At 36.5% G+C, this 20,330-nt stretch overlaps 1 protein-coding gene across 2 annotated transcripts in view; it reads right to left on the minus strand.

Annotated features, from left to right (window-relative positions):
* Positions 1-20,330, minus strand: part of PRKACB (protein kinase cAMP-activated catalytic subunit beta) — a 94,666-nt gene that overhangs the window by 58,325 nt on the left and 16,011 nt on the right. The window contains exon 1 of one of the 2 annotated variants that reach the window (XM_007421374.4): positions 15,086-15,294. The exons of the other annotated variant lie outside the window; for it this stretch is intronic. Coding sequence (XP_007421436.1) covers positions 15,086-15,272 — 187 coding nt within the window. The 5' untranslated portion in view covers positions 15,273-15,294. Of the gene's footprint in view, positions 1-15,085; positions 15,295-20,330 lie in introns of those variants that run through there. 2 annotated transcript variants of the gene reach the window in all.

Genomic DNA, 20,330 nt, shown 5'->3' on the forward strand with positions numbered 1-20,330 from the left:
AAATAAAGAGAAAGAGAGAGGCTCCAGGCCAGAAGCATTACAGATGCAAGAAGACAGAGATGTGCTAGTCTTTTTATGAAATGCTTCACTAGCCAGAAAAAGAGAAATCCTACCAATGAAGGAAAAAAGAGGAATTAGCTACAAGAATGAAGACAGAGTCAAGCCTTACTGTTTCATGTGCAAGAGAAAGACCAACACATGATGGATTTGATATTGTATGAGACTGGATTGTTATTTCTGGATTAAGTCCTGAAAGCACTTCTTTTTAGCTATGTAGAAAGCCCTTGTGGAAGGCTTCTGAGGAGTGAACATAACCTGCTTTACCTCATCCCAGAGTGTTTGTGGAATCAAATACTCAAAGCTATAAGGTAGACAGAATCAAGGTCAGGATGGAAGACTTGACAGATGAAGTTAGGTTGACTTGATAGGTAAAACAGAACAGGAAGAACTATGGCTGTTAAGGCTGCTAAATGATTCTTAAGAGTACACCTTGTGCCTCAGGTTATTAATATTTTGCCCTTTTTCTCTATAAGTGCAGAAAATTGTTGACTACAGTAAGAAATAGTATCCCTTTTCTTTTACTCTATAAAGCTTCTAATTGTGGTGCTGATAGTACAGAAGCCTATGTATTATGAAGAGGTGAACTTGCTGAAAAATCATTTTTTCAGTTATTTACTTTGTTTCTGTTTTTACTCTGTGCTATACTATATTTTCTCCATATTTCACCAAAACATGTTACCTTAGAGGCTTAAAGAATTTCTAAGCTTAGGAAAGGTGAATTCTCAATGGGCGAGCTCCTTGGTGCTGATAATGACACAACAGAGACCTGAGGATCTCCGTGAGCGGTGGTGGATTCAGTGAACTGTCCAAGAGATGAAGGACCACCAGCCAATTTTGGGACATGCTAGGAAGTTCAGAGGAAGATGAGTGGGTTACAACAGTCTTGGTGTCTCCTACCTTTAAAGCTTGTGAGAGAGTGGTCTGCAAATAAGAACAACTGTGATGAGCTCGTTTAGTAAATGTCTGGCAGTGCTTACAAGTGTTTATTGCATGATCTACATTAAGGCAAAAAGAACAACGGAGTTCTGAAGAGCTGGGGGAAGAGTAAAGAAATTAAGAAGGGAAAAAAATGAAAATGGAAGGAAGATAGCCTCAAGCATGTTAATTATGTGGTGACAAAAGCAAATTGATTCTGAATGGGATTCTACAAGTGCACTTGCTTCATGCATGCGAAGTATAGATTTTCATCTACTTGTGAAATATATTTATTAAGATCTACCTGGGTAAGGTAGCTCTGTAGTTAAAACTGTGGTCTACAATAAGTGAAATCAAGATACCAAGAGTTGTGAAACAATTCTAGGTATCTAGCACCCAGAAGCTGATGAAACAAACAGCTGTGAGCAATCTAGTTTAATTATAGTCATATAAACAATTCTACTTCTGCCTCCATCCTCCTTTTGGAAAGTCAAGTATTATTAAATGCTTGACAATTGGGATTTTTATCTGCAGTAATTTACTCAGCTATATGCTTTAGATTAAAACAGTACCAGAGTATCCTAAAATGTAACATGTTATACATTTATTCTCATAAGAAGTTTTCATAGGCAGATATTTCAACCAATGCAACTTTTCTTAACAAAGAATTGGAAATCAGAGTTAACTGATGTAACAGATAAAGTCTCCTTCAAGTTGAGCTTGAGCCCTGATGACTTCCTGGAGGCATCCATGCAATCTTCTTGGTTACAGGAAGTAGTTTGCTACTGATTTCCTCTGAAATATATTTTTGAGTTCAGACCTGATATTCCCTGAAGATCTTCCATCCAGGCAGTAACCAGGCTGAAAGTATTTAGCTCCTGAACCCAAACAAAGAAACCCAAGTGCTGGTCCCTTCTGATGTTATTATAAAAAAAAATATATGGTGCTTTACAGGTTCATGCCCTAATATTGAGAAAAGAAAAAGAAGTAGAGGAAAGGAAAGAATGATTTTACTTTTACAGCCTCAGCTTAAATAGATAGTTGAACTGCTGTCTTACATGTTTATCTGGATGGCACTTTGAAATCAATAGAACTTACTTCTGAGCAGATATGCATAAGTTATATTGTCAGTAATAGGACAGCAAAAAACATTTATTATATTTTTACAAATAATTTTATTGATTTTCTTAAGAGGTACAAATTACAATAAAACCAACAAATATAATTTAAGCAATTAAAAGAGAACATAAAACAACAAAATATTACAAACTAAAAACTAATATACTGTAAGTATGGAAAAGAAGGGAAGTGGAAAAATAAAAAAATAAAAAATGAAATTCAATAGAATTAAGACTTTTCTATGTTACAAGAGCAGTAGTTTCCTCTTTATGCAAACTGCAACTCAATTTTTTTAAAAAAACTGAACCTAGGCCACATGGAATGAAATGATCTAATCTTTCTTTTTCATAGATAAAAAGGCTGAGTTGACCTATTTCATCATGCCAACCTAATACAAATGTCCTTCCAGGAATGCATGATCATCTTTATTATAATAGTCCAGGCATGGTGTATCCAATGCTCTTCAAGATAGGCAAGTCCAAATTTGGGAAATATAATTTAACAATCTTCATCCCAAGAATCTACTGGTTAGTACTGATGTTTAACCATGAAGTCTACCACATGCCTACCAATAGACATAATAAAATATGCACTAATTTTCCATCAAATATATTGTATTCCCTTACACGGAAAGGACAGAAATCACTGTATTTTAAATACCCATTAGGAAATCCAATCAATCCCCCAAAATATATATTTTTTTGGCTGAATTAACCTAGTTTTCAGATCATAAGAAACCTGTTTAGTATTCCTTAAAACCAAAGACCACTGGTTTTATAATACAGTATACTCCAATTCTCCACTCCAAATTTGTTGTATATTATTCCAACTTGATTTTTATGATCTTTTAAAAGAGCTGATAATATTGGATTGTTGATTTAGCCTCTATAAAAACCTTTCCCATTGCTTAGAAAGTTACAGGAGTTTCAGAACCTGGTAAGGCATTCAGTCAAAGAATATAAGAGATGCTTTAACTAATATATAGTGCCATCCAGATATTTTAAATTATATTCCTTTTATAGAAGCATTCAAAGTATTATTAATATTTATTAAGGTGACTACAGGTAGTCCTTGTTTAACTACCACAATTGGGACTAGCAACTCTGTTGCTAAGCAAAACAGTCATTAAGTGAGTCACCCAGAGTCATTACGCAAGACATCATGTGACAGTGACTTGTGATTTTACTGTTGACTTCTCCATTGATTCCACTTGTCAAAAGCTGGCTACGTATTGTGCAAATGGCAATCACGTAACTGCAGGATACTGCAATGGTCCTAAATGCATGCAGGTTGCAAAGTGTCTGAATTTTGATCATGTGATCACAGAGACCCTGCAACAGTCATAACCATGAGGACTGATATAAAATAAAACCAAAAGAGCTGATGATAGAGAGACGTGGTTGTCAATGGTTTCTTTCTTGCAGTTATCAGAAATATTTAAAGTAGGTTAAAGAATTCATGGTATTGAACAATGTAGGACAGAATTTGAAATGGAATTGTGTACAAATGAACACGTAATTGCTAAAATGTATAAACTTTTATTGAAATTTGGAACAGAAGAAGAACAGGTCAAAAAATGTATGATAAAGTGGGCTAAAAATTTTGGTGGAAAAATATGTGGCTGAAATGATTGAAATTTACATTATGTTATAATCTTAAAGAGAATTTTTATAAAATGATGTATTGTTGGTACATTTATGTTGGAAATATGAACAACAAGAAGGGTCATTTTATTATGCTTGGTGTAAAAATGCGAAAATTTTGGGCTCAAATACATATTCAGAGGATTTTAAAGATTAATATTCAATTGAAGCCAGAACTTTTCCTCTTGGGACTGATGGATAAACAGTTGGAAAAAAGTCATGGAACTTTGTTTTTATATATGATAACTGCAGCAAGATGATTGTATGCGCAAAGATGGAAAGATTTGGCAGTACCTACAACGGAGGAATGGTTGGTGAAGATGACAGAACTTGCTGAAATCGATAAATTGACTAGTTAGATTAAAGAAAAGACAATTATCTACATTTATTGGTGACTGAAAACCCCTTATGGACTTTTTTCGTAAAAAAGAAAAAAATGAACTTGAGATTTATGGTTTTGATGATTACACAGGACAGATTATAGAAAGAAGTGAGGTATGATGTAATTTTAGAGAGAGAGGTTAAAATGTAATTGAACTTATAACTGCTATGGAGAAGATTGGAAGCCATTTCTTTATAACTTTTTCTTTGTTTCTACTTCTGCTTTTTTTCTTTTTGCACTTTTAGCTTTTTCTTATATTTCTTCCTTTTTATTTTTTTTTTTGGTTCTATTTTAGTTTGTGTTAGTTCTTCCTACTGTTGCTAAAACTTTTAATAATACACACACACATATATACACATATACATACATACATACATACATACATATATAGTAAGTGCGAGGACTGGTTGTAAAGTTACTTTTTTGGCAATGTCATAACTTTGAATGGTTGTTAAACAGGGCAGTAGTAAGTGAGGACTACTGGTATCCTATTTTCTGTCCATTTTTAAAAAAATCCCATTTGAATACATGCATTATTTCATATCATCAGTTTCTAATGCGAGTTTAAATCAAATCTTAATTTCTTGCACAATAGTGACCAAATACGTCTAACTGCCTTAAGGGATGGAAATATTTTCCATAATTTTTCTCTTTTAAATATCATATAGCCCTCAATAGGTATCCATCCATTTGTAGAACATAAATCTGAATAAAATTCCATAAAGTAAGAGTTAATGCAGTTACAATCTTTGGAAATTGTTACTGCAGTCTCTTATAAGCATTATGTTACTTTGTTTCAACTGCTAAGCCAGCTGTTTATCAAGTTTTTCTCCCTAATCCTATTTACTGGCTTAATATACTTTAATAAACATTCAGTACACAATAAAATATAATTCATCCATCTCTTATTTAAGAGACCTAAAGGCTTGACATAATTCCAAATATGCTGGTTTTTTAAAATATATTTTTAAAAACTTTCTACTATGTAACTTTCGTTTTTTTCCTCCAAAGGGTGTAAAAGCAAAATGCAATATTTTAAATGCATCCCAAATACCTCACATCTGTCAATCCTATATTTATTTGAAAAAACAACATATTCCTGTGGTATGATAAACATCTCTGCATTTATAAGGATGTAACTGCTTCAAAAACAACTCAGTCAGAATTTCTGAGATCTATATTCTGAATTCCCTGCTCCATAGCCTATGCATTTCTTTGTTTACAGCTTGGCTGGGCCTCTAGAGAGGCCCATATGAGACTGCTGTTTTAGGTGCCGAACCAAATATTTGATGGCAAATCCCTGGCCCAGCTTAACCTGGTAGATAAATATACCTTCTCTTGAAATGAGTAACTAGTTTCCGATCTGGCTTACAGCAACCTCTCAACCTGAGCTTTATTTATGTTGCCTCCAGAAAAGGCTATGACTGAGATTAAACAGAGTTTTTGACTCAGACCTACAAAATGACAGATCTAAACTTTTATATCACCACCACAGAGACCCTGGTGTTAATCTTTATGCCATCCTTAAATATTTTTTACATCCTCCTTTTCACTCCACATGGAAGGGCATTCATATTAGCAAGATCTGATATCTGACCTAAGAAGGTGATGGAGGAGAGGTTCAATGTCTGCAAAGAGAAATGCCTATGAACATGCTCAAATGCAGAGGTTACAGACAGTTGCACATATTGTCGTTTCCTATACCATTTCTCCATAGCAAGCACAAAGAATTGCTCATCCTCCACACAAGGCAAGTTCAAAACATGTATTTTTATAGCATGCTTGTCCTTGAATCCAATCTAATTCTTCTTTGTAGGCTACCGGCTTTTTAAATATATTTAATTATTTACTAAATACTTTAATTTTTCACACATTTATTTTTTTCTGGATTTTGGCATATTTTCTTTTTAATATATTGACTTTTGAAACAATTCAGAAACCATCTGCTAATAGCCTGTAACATAACTAAAAGCTCTAAATTTGTTACATTTCTTGGTGTGATATCAGAAGGCAGTTCTGGAGTCAAAATTGTTCTCTGTACATCTCCTAATTAATAATTTAATGGTGTTTCAGCCAAAATCCTTCTTCATGAGGACATGTATTTAAATTCTCACCTGAAGCCAAAGCATTACACCTACTTCAGAAGCTCGATCGAGAGCAAGCTGTTCAGGGGAGGCAGAGATGGCTATTTTTTTTATTGGCAAGGCATATTATCTTCTTTAAATTCCAAAAAGCAGTGAAGATAAATTCAATTAGTATTTCTGCTTACTGGTTGTTGCTTACTGGGTGTTTCTACACACAATCCAGAATATTCTTTTCAAAAATTCATGGAAGAAAAGAGAAACACACTGTAACTCTGCACCTGGCCATCTTGCCAGAAGTCATGTATCACATTTTGCATATAAAAAGAATATTTTCCTTTTTAATATTTATTAAACAGGCTCATGATAACTGATGCCCCAAAATGGTGGAAAGCTTTTTCATTCATATATCCTAATCATGGTAGCAGCAGCTGTTTTTTCTCTAGGAAATGAGGGACAAAGCCATGGAAAAACAGGTGGGCAGGGAGAGTTTAGGAGGTAGGTGGCCAGGGAAAGCAGTATAGGCAACAAGAAAGGGTAACGATGGAAAAAGTAGCAATTTGTGACTACTATTCTAGCCACGTAGGAACATTGGTAAACTTTTCAGCAACACAGCACACTACAGTGGAGGCCCAAATGGGAGACAACAGAGCAGTAGTTTGGTCCCAACCTACTTTCTGGCCTATCAAACATCTGAGGTACACCCCCATTTTTTTTTCTTCTGCTGTCTAGCCAGAGGAAAGTTGCAGACCTGGGGTATTGCTTGCACGAGTTTTGTCCCTCACCTCATCTTCTGTCTACTTGCTCTGGGTCACACTGGTTACATCGTATAGCATCACTACAATCAAACAGAAGTCCACTCAACAATTTTCTCCTCTTTCTCGAGGAAGCATGAAACAGAATAAGGAGCAGCTTATTCTGCAGGGGCTTTGCTGATGCACTGGTAAATCTCTATGGATGATCCTAGTCCTAATCAATTACAAGGTTAGTCTCTTTTGTTTGCCTGGTGACTGGAAAAATAGATTTTGCATATGATATGTTTAAAGCATATAATGTCTTGTACCACAACTAATCTCTAGATTTAAAAATAGATTATGCTTTTACAGAGGTCAACAAATAGGAACGTAATTTTATAATTGGCTAGTTTTACAGCTGGAAGATAGCAGTATGTTCTGTCAGAAATTAGGTACAGATGGACTGCCAGACCACAGCGGTAATAAATTTAGGAGGAAGAATAACAACAAAACATTTTTACTATGAAAACTTTCATTTTTCATTAAAGTGACATGAGGCTGCCATTTTATTACTACTATCCCAAATAAATCCACTAGCCAGCAGTTTGCTGGATTTCAGCAATTAGATTCCTTTTAGACTCATACGTTGCACTTGTATAAAGCAGATAGCATAACAGAACATTCTGGTTTCTATTTCATTATTTATTATTTATGTAATCTATAAGAAGTCTCAGTGTTAACAACAATAACATAACATACACCTAATATTAAAGTGTCCAGATAAACAAAATAAACACTAAGATAAATTAAAGTGAAAAAGAGAACAGCAGCAATTAATATAAAACACAGATATCATCTTCCTAATCATCAGATGCTTGCCAGAAAAGCTTTATTTAACCAACTTGTGAAAGGCTGTCAAGGAGGGAACTAATCTAACTTTCAGAGGAAGGCTGTGACAGGATAGACACCACTACCAAGAAACAGAATCTCCAGACTTCAGGCACCTCACTTCAGGAAAGTGTGTAGCCACTAGCAGTTTTCCCTGAAAGAAGGAATTAAAGAGGTTAACTTTGACTGGAGAAATGGTCTTCCAAGCATCTACAGGTAGTTCTCGAGTTACAACCATTTGTTCAGTGACTGTTCAAAGTTATGACGGTGCTGAAAGAATGGACTTACAACTGGTCTCCGAAGTTATGGCTGTTGCAGCACCCCGCGATCATGTTATCACAATCTGGGTGCTTGGCCCCAGTTCGCACTTACAACCAGTTGCCAAGTACCCTGCGATCACGTGATTGCCATTTTAAATACTTCCTGCTGGCTTTCCACAAGCAAAGTCAATGGGGAAGACAGCAGGGGAGCTCAGATAAGTCTCCCCCACCCACCCCAGCCTTTCTACACTTGTATGCACCGCACCCTCCTTCCCCCCTTCACTCACATGCATGCACTTTGCCCTCCTTCCCCCTTTGCTTGTTCGCACACACTGCGCCCTCCTTCCCTTGCTCACATGCACCAGTGCCTTCCCCCTTCACTCGCTTGCATGCACTGTACCCCCTTCACACTGCACTGCGGCTCTGGGGCTTTGCTGGAGGAAGGCTTTGCAGGAAGAAGGAGAAAGCCTCATGAATGGCCAGCAGCTACCAACAAGAGCTGCAGAGCACATGCCGGAAGTGCCCCTGGAGCAGTGGCATACTTGTTACTGGGGCTCATTGCTAGGAGCATACAGGTAGTCCCCAGTTTAAGAATGAGTTCTGTTCCCAAGATCTGTCTTTAAGTTGATTTTGTACGTAAGCTGAAATAGTATTAATGTATAATACTGTATAAGTAGTATTGTGTAATTAACTGAACCATTGTGTGTTTAACTTGAATTTTGCTACAATAGGCTCTGTTCTTAACTATAGGCCGTCTGTAACCTGGGTGTTCTTAACCTGGGGACCACCTGTATTACAACTATACAGGCCCTTGCACTGCATTCCAGTAGGCTTTTGGTTGTGTTTCAAAGTGCTGGTTTTAACCTATAAAATCTTAACAGAATTTAGCAACTACAGGTAGTCTTCAACTTACGACCAGAATTGGGACTGGAATTTCTATCACTAAGTCAAACCAAAACAAGTTTCAACTAACAAGACAAGTTGCTACCACAGTCGCTGTATTACATGGTTTCTCAGCTAGGGTTCCAGAGAACTCTAGGGTTCTGTGAGAGGTCACTAAGGGTTCCCTGGGAGATCATGATTTATTTTTAAAAAGTGAAGAAAAACTTTCCAACTTCCAACACTAGATGGGGGTCAGTATTGTGCATGTGGGGAAGTGAGAAGGAGTGAGGAGGAGAGGAGAAGAAGAGAGAGGAGCAGCAGGTGGTGAGAGAACATGAGAGAGAGAGAGAGAGAGAGACAGACAGACAGACAGACAGACAGACTCTGACTGTCGGGGTCTCCATGCCGGGGCTTTCCTTGCCGGTGCATGTCTGCCTTTCTGCAGGCACAGTGACCCAGGGGGCTCTGTCTCAGGGCAGGAGTCGCCCAGCACCAGTGGCAGCAGGTGGCCATGTGGCTTTCTGCAGGTGCATGCCTGCCTTTCTGCACCAGGGGCTCTGTCTCAGGGCAGGCGCAGGAGATTTGGGGCTGGCCTGGCCTAGGCACTAGTAGCAGCAGGAGCCAACCACAAAGGGGGGGAGGGAGGCAGGGGAAAGGAAAAAGCAGTGGTGGTAGTGAAGGCTTTGGCATCAGGGTGCCAAGATTTCAGGAGAGATTGAGGAGTCCAAATATTAAAGGGAGGGGTGTTGGATGTTGCAAGGCATTAGCCCCCCTCTAATTTTGCAACGGGGTCCTTGAGACAAAAGGTGGAAAGGGGGGGGCAAGAAAGGAGAAGCTGGATTTGGGGAACGAGGTGCTGGTGGTGCAGGGAGAGGGGAGGAGGCCGGCCACCCCAACTCAGTGTGCCGGTGTCATCTGTGTCCTGCAATACATTACAGTTATCATTCATGACAGTTTGACATATTTCTCAAAAACTGTATGCACTCTTAAAAGTAACCCAAAATAGCCCCCAAAAAACGCAACCCGCAAAGGCCAAAAATTTTCCAAACTGATCTCCAAAACTCAAGTTTGGCCCAGAATTGAGTATTGTGCAGCAAAAACAAGCACAGGTTTCACATTAAAGAGGTAAGTTTCATTATTTTTAGTTTAAGAACATTGTTAATGCATATATACAGGCCCACACATGAAATGAATCTAATAACTTTATAACTTCTGGCCTATATTTGAGCCTGAATCTGCAGGGGTTCCCTGAGGACTAAAACATATTTGAAGGGTTCTTTCAGGGTCAAAAGGTTGAGAAAGGCTGCTGTATTAGATTCTGCCAATAAACAGTTATGTTTTTGGCTTCAGTGACTTTGGCTGTGCATGACTATTGGCAAAATACTGTGCAGAACAATCACAGAGGTCTTGAAAGAGAACAGTCTGTTAACTCCCCCACCCCTGCGAGTTGCCTACACTAAACAAGGCCCTTTGCTGATAGCCTGATGATGAGAAGAAGTATTAAAGTTTCAGCACTCCTATTACCTTGGCATAGGCTCAAGCTTGAGCTCTTATGCGTGTTCGGTCATGTTCACTTTTTGTATTTCTCCAGTGGTGTTCCAAGTGTCCCTTCTGCTACTTTATCTCCCAGTATTCCTCAGTAAACCAAGGAGCTGCCTGGGACCAGCCAACTAAAAGAGATTGCTCAGGAGCGATCATGGCAAGACTTTGAGCTATCTCCCCATACCCAAGGATAATAGAACTGCATACCAGGTCACTGCAAAATTCCCCAATGTCTGTCATAATCCATCTAGATACATGAGATACCTGGGATAGGCTATCTTAATGGACTTGAGTGGCAGTCAGTCTCATCCAGACCAGAAAATCATCCAACCACAGAAAAGACCAAAGTATAATGCTCTTCATACTGGATAAGCGTATATTTACTCTAAAAATGAAACTCAACATATCACTACTTGAGTGTATCAGGCCTGGAGTTACCTGAAACAAGCCCATGGTTGCTATGGAGGACATGAACTTTTGAGCCCTCCCACACCTTGCCTGCAGGATTTAGAGACTGAAGTCACTTCACAACAAAACGGTCTGTCATCTTATCCCTATGGCCCAACTTAGGGTCATGCAGAGTCTGGCCCATCAAAATCGATCATACCCTATCATAGAAGCAGAGGGATAGGAAAAGATCAGGCAAATTGTCTAATTGCTCAAATCACTGGAAATTAAAGTAAAGGCAATTCAAGACTCCTTGTTTGTTGCTGTAATGCGTAGAAGAAATAACCTTGAGGAACAGAAGGAAGAGCCACAACCAAGACAAAGGTCAGATAAAAGAAATCTGAGTCTGGGCCAGAACTGTAACCTGAGAAAGTGTCTCAGACAAGATCCTCCCTAGTTCTCATGAAGATAAAGGAAGGGAGTGGGAAGTGCATTCAGACTTGCAAGATTCCGTTTCTATAGCCTTACAATAAAAGTAGTATTAGCCTGCATGACTTTGGCTTCCTAGTCTGGTCTACCTTGAAGGGTGACAATTGCTTCCTAACAATTAATGAATGAGAAACCAACAAACGTCTGATTTAGATTCTAGATAGACAAATAAGAAGTACTGCTTCTAACAAAGCACTATGTTTTTATTTCCAGGTTAGTTTCCATTACTTCAATTGCTTAAGTTGGCAGAAACAGCTAGGCATGAATAGTGATAACTGATGCTCCTTAAAACAGGTGGGGAAGAAGACAGGGTCATCACTAATCCTGATAGCACTAGTCAGTCCTTGGTTGTCATAAACTAGATTTTTATGGCTTTAAAAGTTCTGCCCACTCCCCTTTCAAAAGAGTAGGAATACTAAAGCAATGTGCATAGCGGAAAAAGTCAAGATTTGGAAAATCATTGTGAAGCACAGTCTTTTAGTCCCACTGTAAAAACAAAAAATCCTTTGCAAATGAGTATTTCTCACTCAACACATTATAGAAATTTAAACATATTTTAACACTTAAAAAGGAAACAAGTCTGATATTATGAATGTAGAACATTTCTTGAACCCGTATTTCCTTGTTTCACCAACAAGCTACAGAGTTAAAGTGGGTCAGCTGAGTCACAACCGTAAAATTGATTATTTAAGCAAAAAATAAATGGTTCGAAGTTTAAACTATATTGGCTCAAAATGACACAAACATTTTCACATTGCAGAAAGGCAGATGCTATCAACCAGAAATAGTCACAGATTGATAATGTGGAAAAGCAGAAGGCATTAACTAGGACTGCAATAAAACCATTTTTTATTGTACAGGTCAACTCAAAATCTGTAACACAGATGGTTATTCAAACAGAACAAATAAAAAACCCAATAAAAATGCAACTGTCTAATGATTTCCAGGTCATTCCCAGATTCATAATCATAAATCTGGGTTTATAGGTTGGTTCTGTGTTCTCCATTCTGGGCATTCATAATGGAATATAGATTTGCTTGAGTTACAAAGATGAACCCAGCCTCATGATTGCAACTGTTCCTGACAACATAAACTAAGTAAGCAGTTTCTTGACATTTGAAGTGACTTCCCTCAATATTATAAAATTGATTTAATAAATGTCCCTGTTATAAATTATTAATCACTTACTGCTGGAATCCTGAAAGAAGACCAGAATTTGTCTGATACATGTGTTTTACAGAATCTAGAGAATCTTGTTATTAGTTGTTCCCCAAATCTCTGAGCCATCAACATTTGGGTAGCAGCTTTCCCACATAGATTTTAAGTACAGATACAATCATTTGTCTGTCTATGTGTAAAAAATAAGAAATACAAATCTAAGAACATGCTAAAATTTTAATTGTCTGCTTGTAGTAATTCTATGTAACTCCCTCATCTTAAACAACATCCTCTTAACACTGTTATATTTCAAGCACAAAGGACCATATTTTCTTCATATAGCAAAACAGTTTTGGGGGCTGGATGGAAGAAAAAATAAAACTAACAAAAATTCTAAATCACCATATTGGTGATATAGCATTAAAAGGAAACAGAGTCAAGATATTATCCTGTTTTATCTCTCTCTTAATATACATCCTTTCTGGGAGAACTCCCAACTCTTATGTGCATAATGTTGTGATGCAGTTTCTAATTTGACAATAACAATTTCCTAAATATATTAGCAGGAAATCAGGCTCAAAGTATTCTACTTTGGACACATTATATGAAGACCTTGCTCTCTAGAGAAAGTTCTAATGCTGGAAAAATGGAAGGAAGAGAAAAGGACGACCAAGAACATGGTGGATAGATTCAGTTATAGTGGCAGTGGGTGCTCCATTAGAAGACCTGAAAGACCAGGTTAGGTTTACATCATCATGGAGGAAATCTATCTATGTAGTTGCTAAGAGTCAACACCAAATTGACGGCACACAATCAATCAGCAGGAAATATTTGGACTATAAACATTGCCTATTTATGGATCAAAAGCTGGTGCTAAATCCCGCCCCCCAATCATAAACCAGGCACAGAATTTTTTAAAAGGGACATTTTTGCATATAGTTCCATTTGGCCATATAAACTAGCCCTATTGACAGGTAAAGCTGAACAATGTGCATGACCATGCTGCTTGTGAACAATAAATTAATAATCTCCAGAATGGTGCCTTATCTATGTACAAACTTATTCATATTGTTACACAAAAAATCATTTCAGGCATGCTTGTATGGTATGGATTTTCCTCTTCATTCAATTTCTTTCAGCATTACTTTTAAAATTAAATTGTATATGGAGAGACATAACTGAAAATCATGAAAGCAGAGTGCATTATAGTAAAGTCCAAAATAAATTGGCTCATACACTAATCAATTAAAATTAGATCTAATTACAATTACATTTGCTAATACCTTTTACATCTATTAAATAGAAATGCAGCAAGGTCTAGAAACTGATGATGTACTATTTTAAATTATATAGACAATTTAACATACGAATAAATGAAAGCAACTCTATATCTGTGCCCTTAAAATAAGTACTACTTTGAACAGCAGATTAAACAGTCTTCTGTGACAGAAGCAAATTTTTAAAAATCCTGATTTTTTTGTGTAAAAGACCTTCTCTGGAAATATGTGAGAACACTTGATTGTTCCATGCAAGTTAACAGAAAAAAAATGTGTAACTATATTGAACCTGCTAATAAATATTTTAAAGTAGCAGACTGCATATTTGTCAATATTAACTTAAACAATTAGTATATATACTGCTAATTAGAGTTTGAGATGGGAAACCTAATTCAAAACTGTCTTTGGAATTCATTGTCATCTCACAAGAAATTTCATTACAGTAAGAATTAAATCTACTCTGATTTCCTGAGAAAAGAGAAACTACAAAAGTAGTCAAATGAGTTTAGAAAAATATTTTTTTAATATGTATTATAGTACAGTGGTCTATTATTTGGAAAAGTAAATCAACATTACTTTGATTTACTTTTTCTGACTGACAACTTACATTGTCAGTTTGGTTTAATGAAGCGGTGGTACTTCCCCATCCATTTTCCAGTATCAGTCAACACATACACACCCACATACCCCAAACATGGTTACTGACTTCATGAGTGTAAATTATATATGTAACATGCAGCAACAACACACACATCCAAGAATTTCTAGTACCTTTAGAAGAGATACTATAGTCAGCTCCAATAGACAATGCGTATCTTCATGTACTGGCCATCTTCCTCCACATTCTATCAGTCTATGTGCATGAGGCCTCTATGTAAGAGGATCCTCATCAGAAGCCTGTTTCATACATGAATCAACCTTACTTGGCTGAAGGTAATTTCTGGCATATCACATTCTCCTCTTCCATTTGTAGCTATGAGACCAGTCAATAATTTTAAACTAACATTTCTTGCTTTAAAAGGTCTACTTTAAATAATGAAAAAAGTACATATTTACATAGGACAGTCTGGATGGCAATACATCAACAAAAGAAAGCTGGCTGATATGTACTCTATAAGCTATTTGCAACTGCTCAAGAAAAAGAGCACAGCTCTGAATCTACCTGCCAATCATTTAATTTAGCAGTTTAGCTCTCAGCATTTTCCTTTATTTAGCAGGTAATATTGGGAAGTCTGCAATTTCAAACCAAGCAACCTCCACACACTTACTTGATTTTTCCCACAGTGCAGTAAGTTCAGACATGTCTGAAGATCCATTTTCCACAGGTGCTTTCAGTTCGCTTGCAGAACCCTTGGAATGTCTATGAAAAAGTCTGTTTGCAAATCCTTCTAGCCTCTGCAAAGCATTAGCTGTCCCAGTGCTTGAGTTACCCTGTGACTCCCTTTGAGCTGCCATTTATATGCATGTAAGATGTAAGTTAAAAGCAAATTCTAATTCTGAATTTAAGAACTTAGCACAGAAGCCAAAAACTATGAATGTGTCACACTTCCTGTATGCAGTGAGCTAAACCACAACTGTTTTCTGTTTCCTGTTAATATAAAACCAAACTTCAAGGGCTATTCTCAGCAAAAGCCTCTTCATAACAACTGAGGATGGCGACTAGTAAAATAGTTGCCCTGTTTGCTTGTTAACTTTCTCTTTCCAAATTAGAGTTGTATGAGAACAAGTACCAAGAGTGCTAAATGTAAAAGCATGACTAAAAACTAGATCAGGAAAGCATATATGACTATATACACAAGCAGTAAGCAAGAAAATGTAAAATTTGTGTAATTTACTGAAAATGGAGAACATTTTCAAAAAATAACATTTAAAAAATAATGTCTATAGTATGACAACACAAGGGAAGTATCCAAACACAACTGCAAGTTATATCTACCTTTCTAAAATGATTTACATTTGCAGAGCATGCACACAGAGAGTAGTTATAGCACAAAGCTCTTGACAGGAGGTTTCCTTCCTTGTTCCTAAAAGAGTTATACTGCTGAGTTTGCACTATCCAATTGAAGAGATACTGAAGGTTCATAATTTATCTCACTTTTCACATTTATCCACGTGCTTTGCAATTATTAGAAATTAACAGATAGCAGTCAGAGAAAGAATAAACATTCTTGGCATGAGAGTTCACAACTCCTAAAATATTACTTTTTATTAAAATACTTATGTTTTTTTAAAAGCCTTGAATCTATAACAACACTAACTTTGATAAAATTTTTATGAGTATTAACAACAATCCAGGAAAAAACCAACATCCCACACATTCAGCAGAGTCTTTAAATACATTGTTATACATTATTTCAAAGCTATTTATGCATTTAATAATGTTAGACAATACTCCATGCATATTAGTCTCTGCCACACACAACGCATATTTGAGGAGAATACAGCAAATACATATAGTATATCACGTACACTATATATTATACTGTTCCATAATGTATAACTTGGTCCTCAAAATACTGTAGATATCTATTAGGGCTGTGCCTACTCTAAAAAAAATTAATAGGATCACTTCAGATTGCTCACAAAGGCAAGCGCAACTCCTCTTCATGAAAGTAAGCCTCATCTTTTTTCAGGCTAAAAAATGTAGCTGCTTTAAGAGATGCATTAATTTTAATGATTCAACTCCTTAAAGTCGTGGTATCCTTTTTCAGAGCCTTGAAAACAGACTGTTTTAATGAATATGTACTGTACAATATGTACTGTTGTTATCTTGGTACTGTACAAGGTCTGAAGCGCTTCTTCCAAATTATACTTATTATTATCCACTCATGTAGTACCTCTCAGCAACTCCTTAATGCTCTTGTATCTTTTCCCAGGACTACATGGCTACCCTCCATAATTAGTGTATGATCCAAGGGAAAAACACATTTGGTTTAAAAAGTTTTCAGTGGGTATTACGTGTACACTGAAGCAACACTGCACAGTCCTCCTATAGATGATACTGATATGAAAGAACAGCATGAGAATTCCTGTTCCATTTGTCTAGCTTCTTTATTCTTGCTCACTGCCTATGATTCCAGAAATATTATAATGGAAAAAAAATTATTTGACTTTAAGAAGCATTTAAAGCCACCCTAAATATCTCCTTAATCTCAAAAAAACTTGCCTGAAAAACTCTTATTGCTAATACTGTATATGAATTTCTGTAACAAAGATGATTATGGGAATTCATGAAGTGAAACGTAGAAGCTGGATAGAAATAGTGTTGATGCTTTTGAACTTTGGTATTGGAGACGACTCTTAAGAATACCATGGAGATAGCCAAGAAAACAAAGAAATGGATCATTGAACAAATCAATCCAGAGTCCTCACTTGAGGCACAAATGACCAGACCTAAATTAACATATTTCAGACACATTATATGAAGACCTAGCTCTCTGGAAAAGTCTATAATGCTGGGAGAGGTGGATGGAAAGAGAAAAGGAGGATCAGTAGAAAGGTGGCTGAATAACTACAGTGGTGGGTATATTGCTGGAAGATCTGAAAGACCAGGGTGGGGACAGATCGTCATGGAGAAAATCTATCTCTGTGGTCACTGAGAGTTGACACTGAGTTGATGGCACATAATCAAACTGTGAATAGCTGCATATCTTATATGTTAACTGTAGTGGCACTGCTCCAGATATCAAGCCCAATCATCAACTTTACTGTGGTTGAGATCCAAACAAATACTTCAGTTGTTATTTTGGTGCAGTTGTCAACTCATATCTATCCACACTAACTACTGAAAATAAAGAACTTTTGAAACCAAGGGAGACTTCAAAAGTTGCCTACAGTATTACATGGGGAGGGGAAGGGTTATAGGAAGAGCAGTACAAAATCTTAGTAATTACATTGAAAAGCTTGGGTCCCTGATCTATTATACAACTATAGCAGCTGAAAAGCAGTGCATGAAGTTTAAAATCAGTCAAGGACTGTTGTTTATTGATCTTCTTAAGACTTTCTAAAAAGCTGTTTAGTAAGTCTCTTTAGCTTGACAATCTAAAAAAAAAAGAGGCAACAGCAGTTCTATAAATAACAATGCCAAGAGGAAGTTGTTGCTATGGCAGCCCTGATCACATTTCTATTTTAAATTCAGAAGATAACTACTGGCACCTATTGTTGAAACATTAAAATGCAGCTAAAAGGGACACAAATTAAACTAGTAAATCTTTTTATAGCCAAGGAACAAATGCTACTTCAAAATAATACAATAAATAATAAATATTAGTGTTGGGTTATGATTCAGAACATTATCTGTATAAAGTGAAAGCAGCCTGATTTTTGTTTTTTTTCCATTCCTACTTGTACGGAAACAGGTTGTTAAATAATAATCTAAAATAATGCAGAGTATATAAATAAAACATTATACAATTTTTTAAAAATTCAGTGATTATAAATTTATTGGAAATACTTCTATCCTACTTTTCTGTTTGCTTCAAGTCTCTAAAATAGATGGCAATAATGACTGCAGTAAATATTGTCAGCAGTATTTTTAATATATACATATACATATATATACATATATATACATATATATATATATTAAAAAAATCGATAATTCAGTATCTCACACAGTGTCATGCACAGTTGTTTGGTTTCTTCAAATTGATTAGGATATCAACAGTATTTAGAACCCTTTGTTTTGCTTGCTTGTTTTCAACTTTAAGGGAAGATACTATTGTCTTTAAATATTTACATTATTTTATATATATAACATAAATCATTTAAAGCACATTTAATTTTCTTTAAGCTAAACACAGGGAGGCCTTGAGTGATGCTGATCTAAACTCACCTCTCTAGCAGGCAAGTGGGGATGCCTGCTCCATCCCCCACTGTACCTCTTTGATACCAGGGACTTTCTTCATCCTGTTGGTTCTCTCCTGCAACAGCAAGAAAAAAGGGGGGCAGCAGGGCAGACGAGGCAAGGCCAGCATCACTCAGGGTCTCCTTGTGTTCTGCTGTTGTTAGGGTGCAAGACAGTGGCTGCTTCAGGAAGGAAGCAACAATTGTGACACCTCCTCTTAGGAAACCCTGATGAATTTGGCTGGAAGGGGAGCATGGGAGGGTGGGATGCTGTCCCCGTCCAAGTGGCAGGAGCAAGGATGAATTGTGGTTCAGCCTCTGCCAGCTGTGCCAGTGGTAAAACTGACAGGCTGCAGCCCAAGCTGTGATAGCAGTTGGATGCAGGTTTAGAAGCCCAGTCACTCCACAGCCTATCCTCTTCAGATGGGGAGCTTTCAGCATTTTTCACCCCACTGAACAAACATTTCCAGTGAAAAGAACTGCTATTTTATACTTTATTATATAGGTATATCTTATAGAATAGTCTAGGCTTAACATCATATAACCTCCTATTCACCAAAATTTCTCAAAGGACTTTTGAGAACAATCTGCTGGACAGCAGATATTTTGCTGAAGTTTTTCAATTTGCTTGTTATTAGAAAACAGAGATTATATGTTAGTCTTCCAGAAAGATAGGTCAATGTCATCACCACTGACATCAGAAACAAGTGAACAGCGAGCAGTGTAATCCTATCAATCTTCTGTTTCAGTTCAACACAGGATGGATAGTTTCAATGAAAAAGAAACCTTACTCACTTTTAGACTACAATGCCAATAACAATACAGTTCTCAACTCTTTTGCTCTGAGTAAACTGCAGGTTATCTGGCTTGCATTCCTTCTCCTAGTAAAAGCGGACAACATAATTCTATTTTCTTTATGATTAGCAGGAAAAACAGCTGTTTTAAGCAGAAAGGGAGGAATGTAAGCTTGCCATGGTGGAAAGCAATTACTTCTCATTACGCCTAACTTGACTACAAACTTAAAAACAAAAAAACAAGTAGCTTTCAATTTTGTTACTTTTCTCCTGACTCTTTCTCCCATGGGAAAAAAAAAATGAAAGTCCTTCCCAGGTATAAAATTGTTTATCCAAAAGAAAAATGAACATCAATTTAATATAACCACTCCACAAGAAGAATATAAACAGGAAAAAAAAAAGGAAACAAAGATAAAAATTCTTTCCTATCTTTTCTACCTACCTAGGTTGCCAACTTCAACTGAAACCAATCCTGGAGATTCTCCCCACCCAACAAATGTATACAATGTCCTAGTTGTATGTACATATATAGTTATCACATTCCAATAAACAAATCAGCATTATTAATAATTACTAATTAAAAATATTAATTAAATTCTCACACACAGAAGCACATACATGTGTATTGGCACATACTTCTATTTCTCCTTCCAAGAAAGAAAAGAAATGAAAATGGGATAAGGGGAATAAGTAGCCACAGTGAAAAAGGAAGATAAGGGTAGGAATAATTATTCTTCATCCTGAACTCTGTAAACATCCATACATTGCAGCAATAATGATTGTTATTTCTACTCTTGCTCATAACTTTGTTTTCAACAACTTCTTCTACTCTTATCAATAAATGTTGAATACCTCCCCTATTAACAATTATTTG

Source organism: Python bivittatus, unplaced genomic scaffold, assembly GCF_059951505.1.
Source record: "Python bivittatus isolate LINGU-HERP-01145 unplaced genomic scaffold, Pbiv_v1 ctg000700_np1212, whole genome shotgun sequence".
In the NCBI taxonomy this organism is placed as follows: Eukaryota; Metazoa; Chordata; class Lepidosauria; order Squamata; family Pythonidae; genus Python; species Python bivittatus.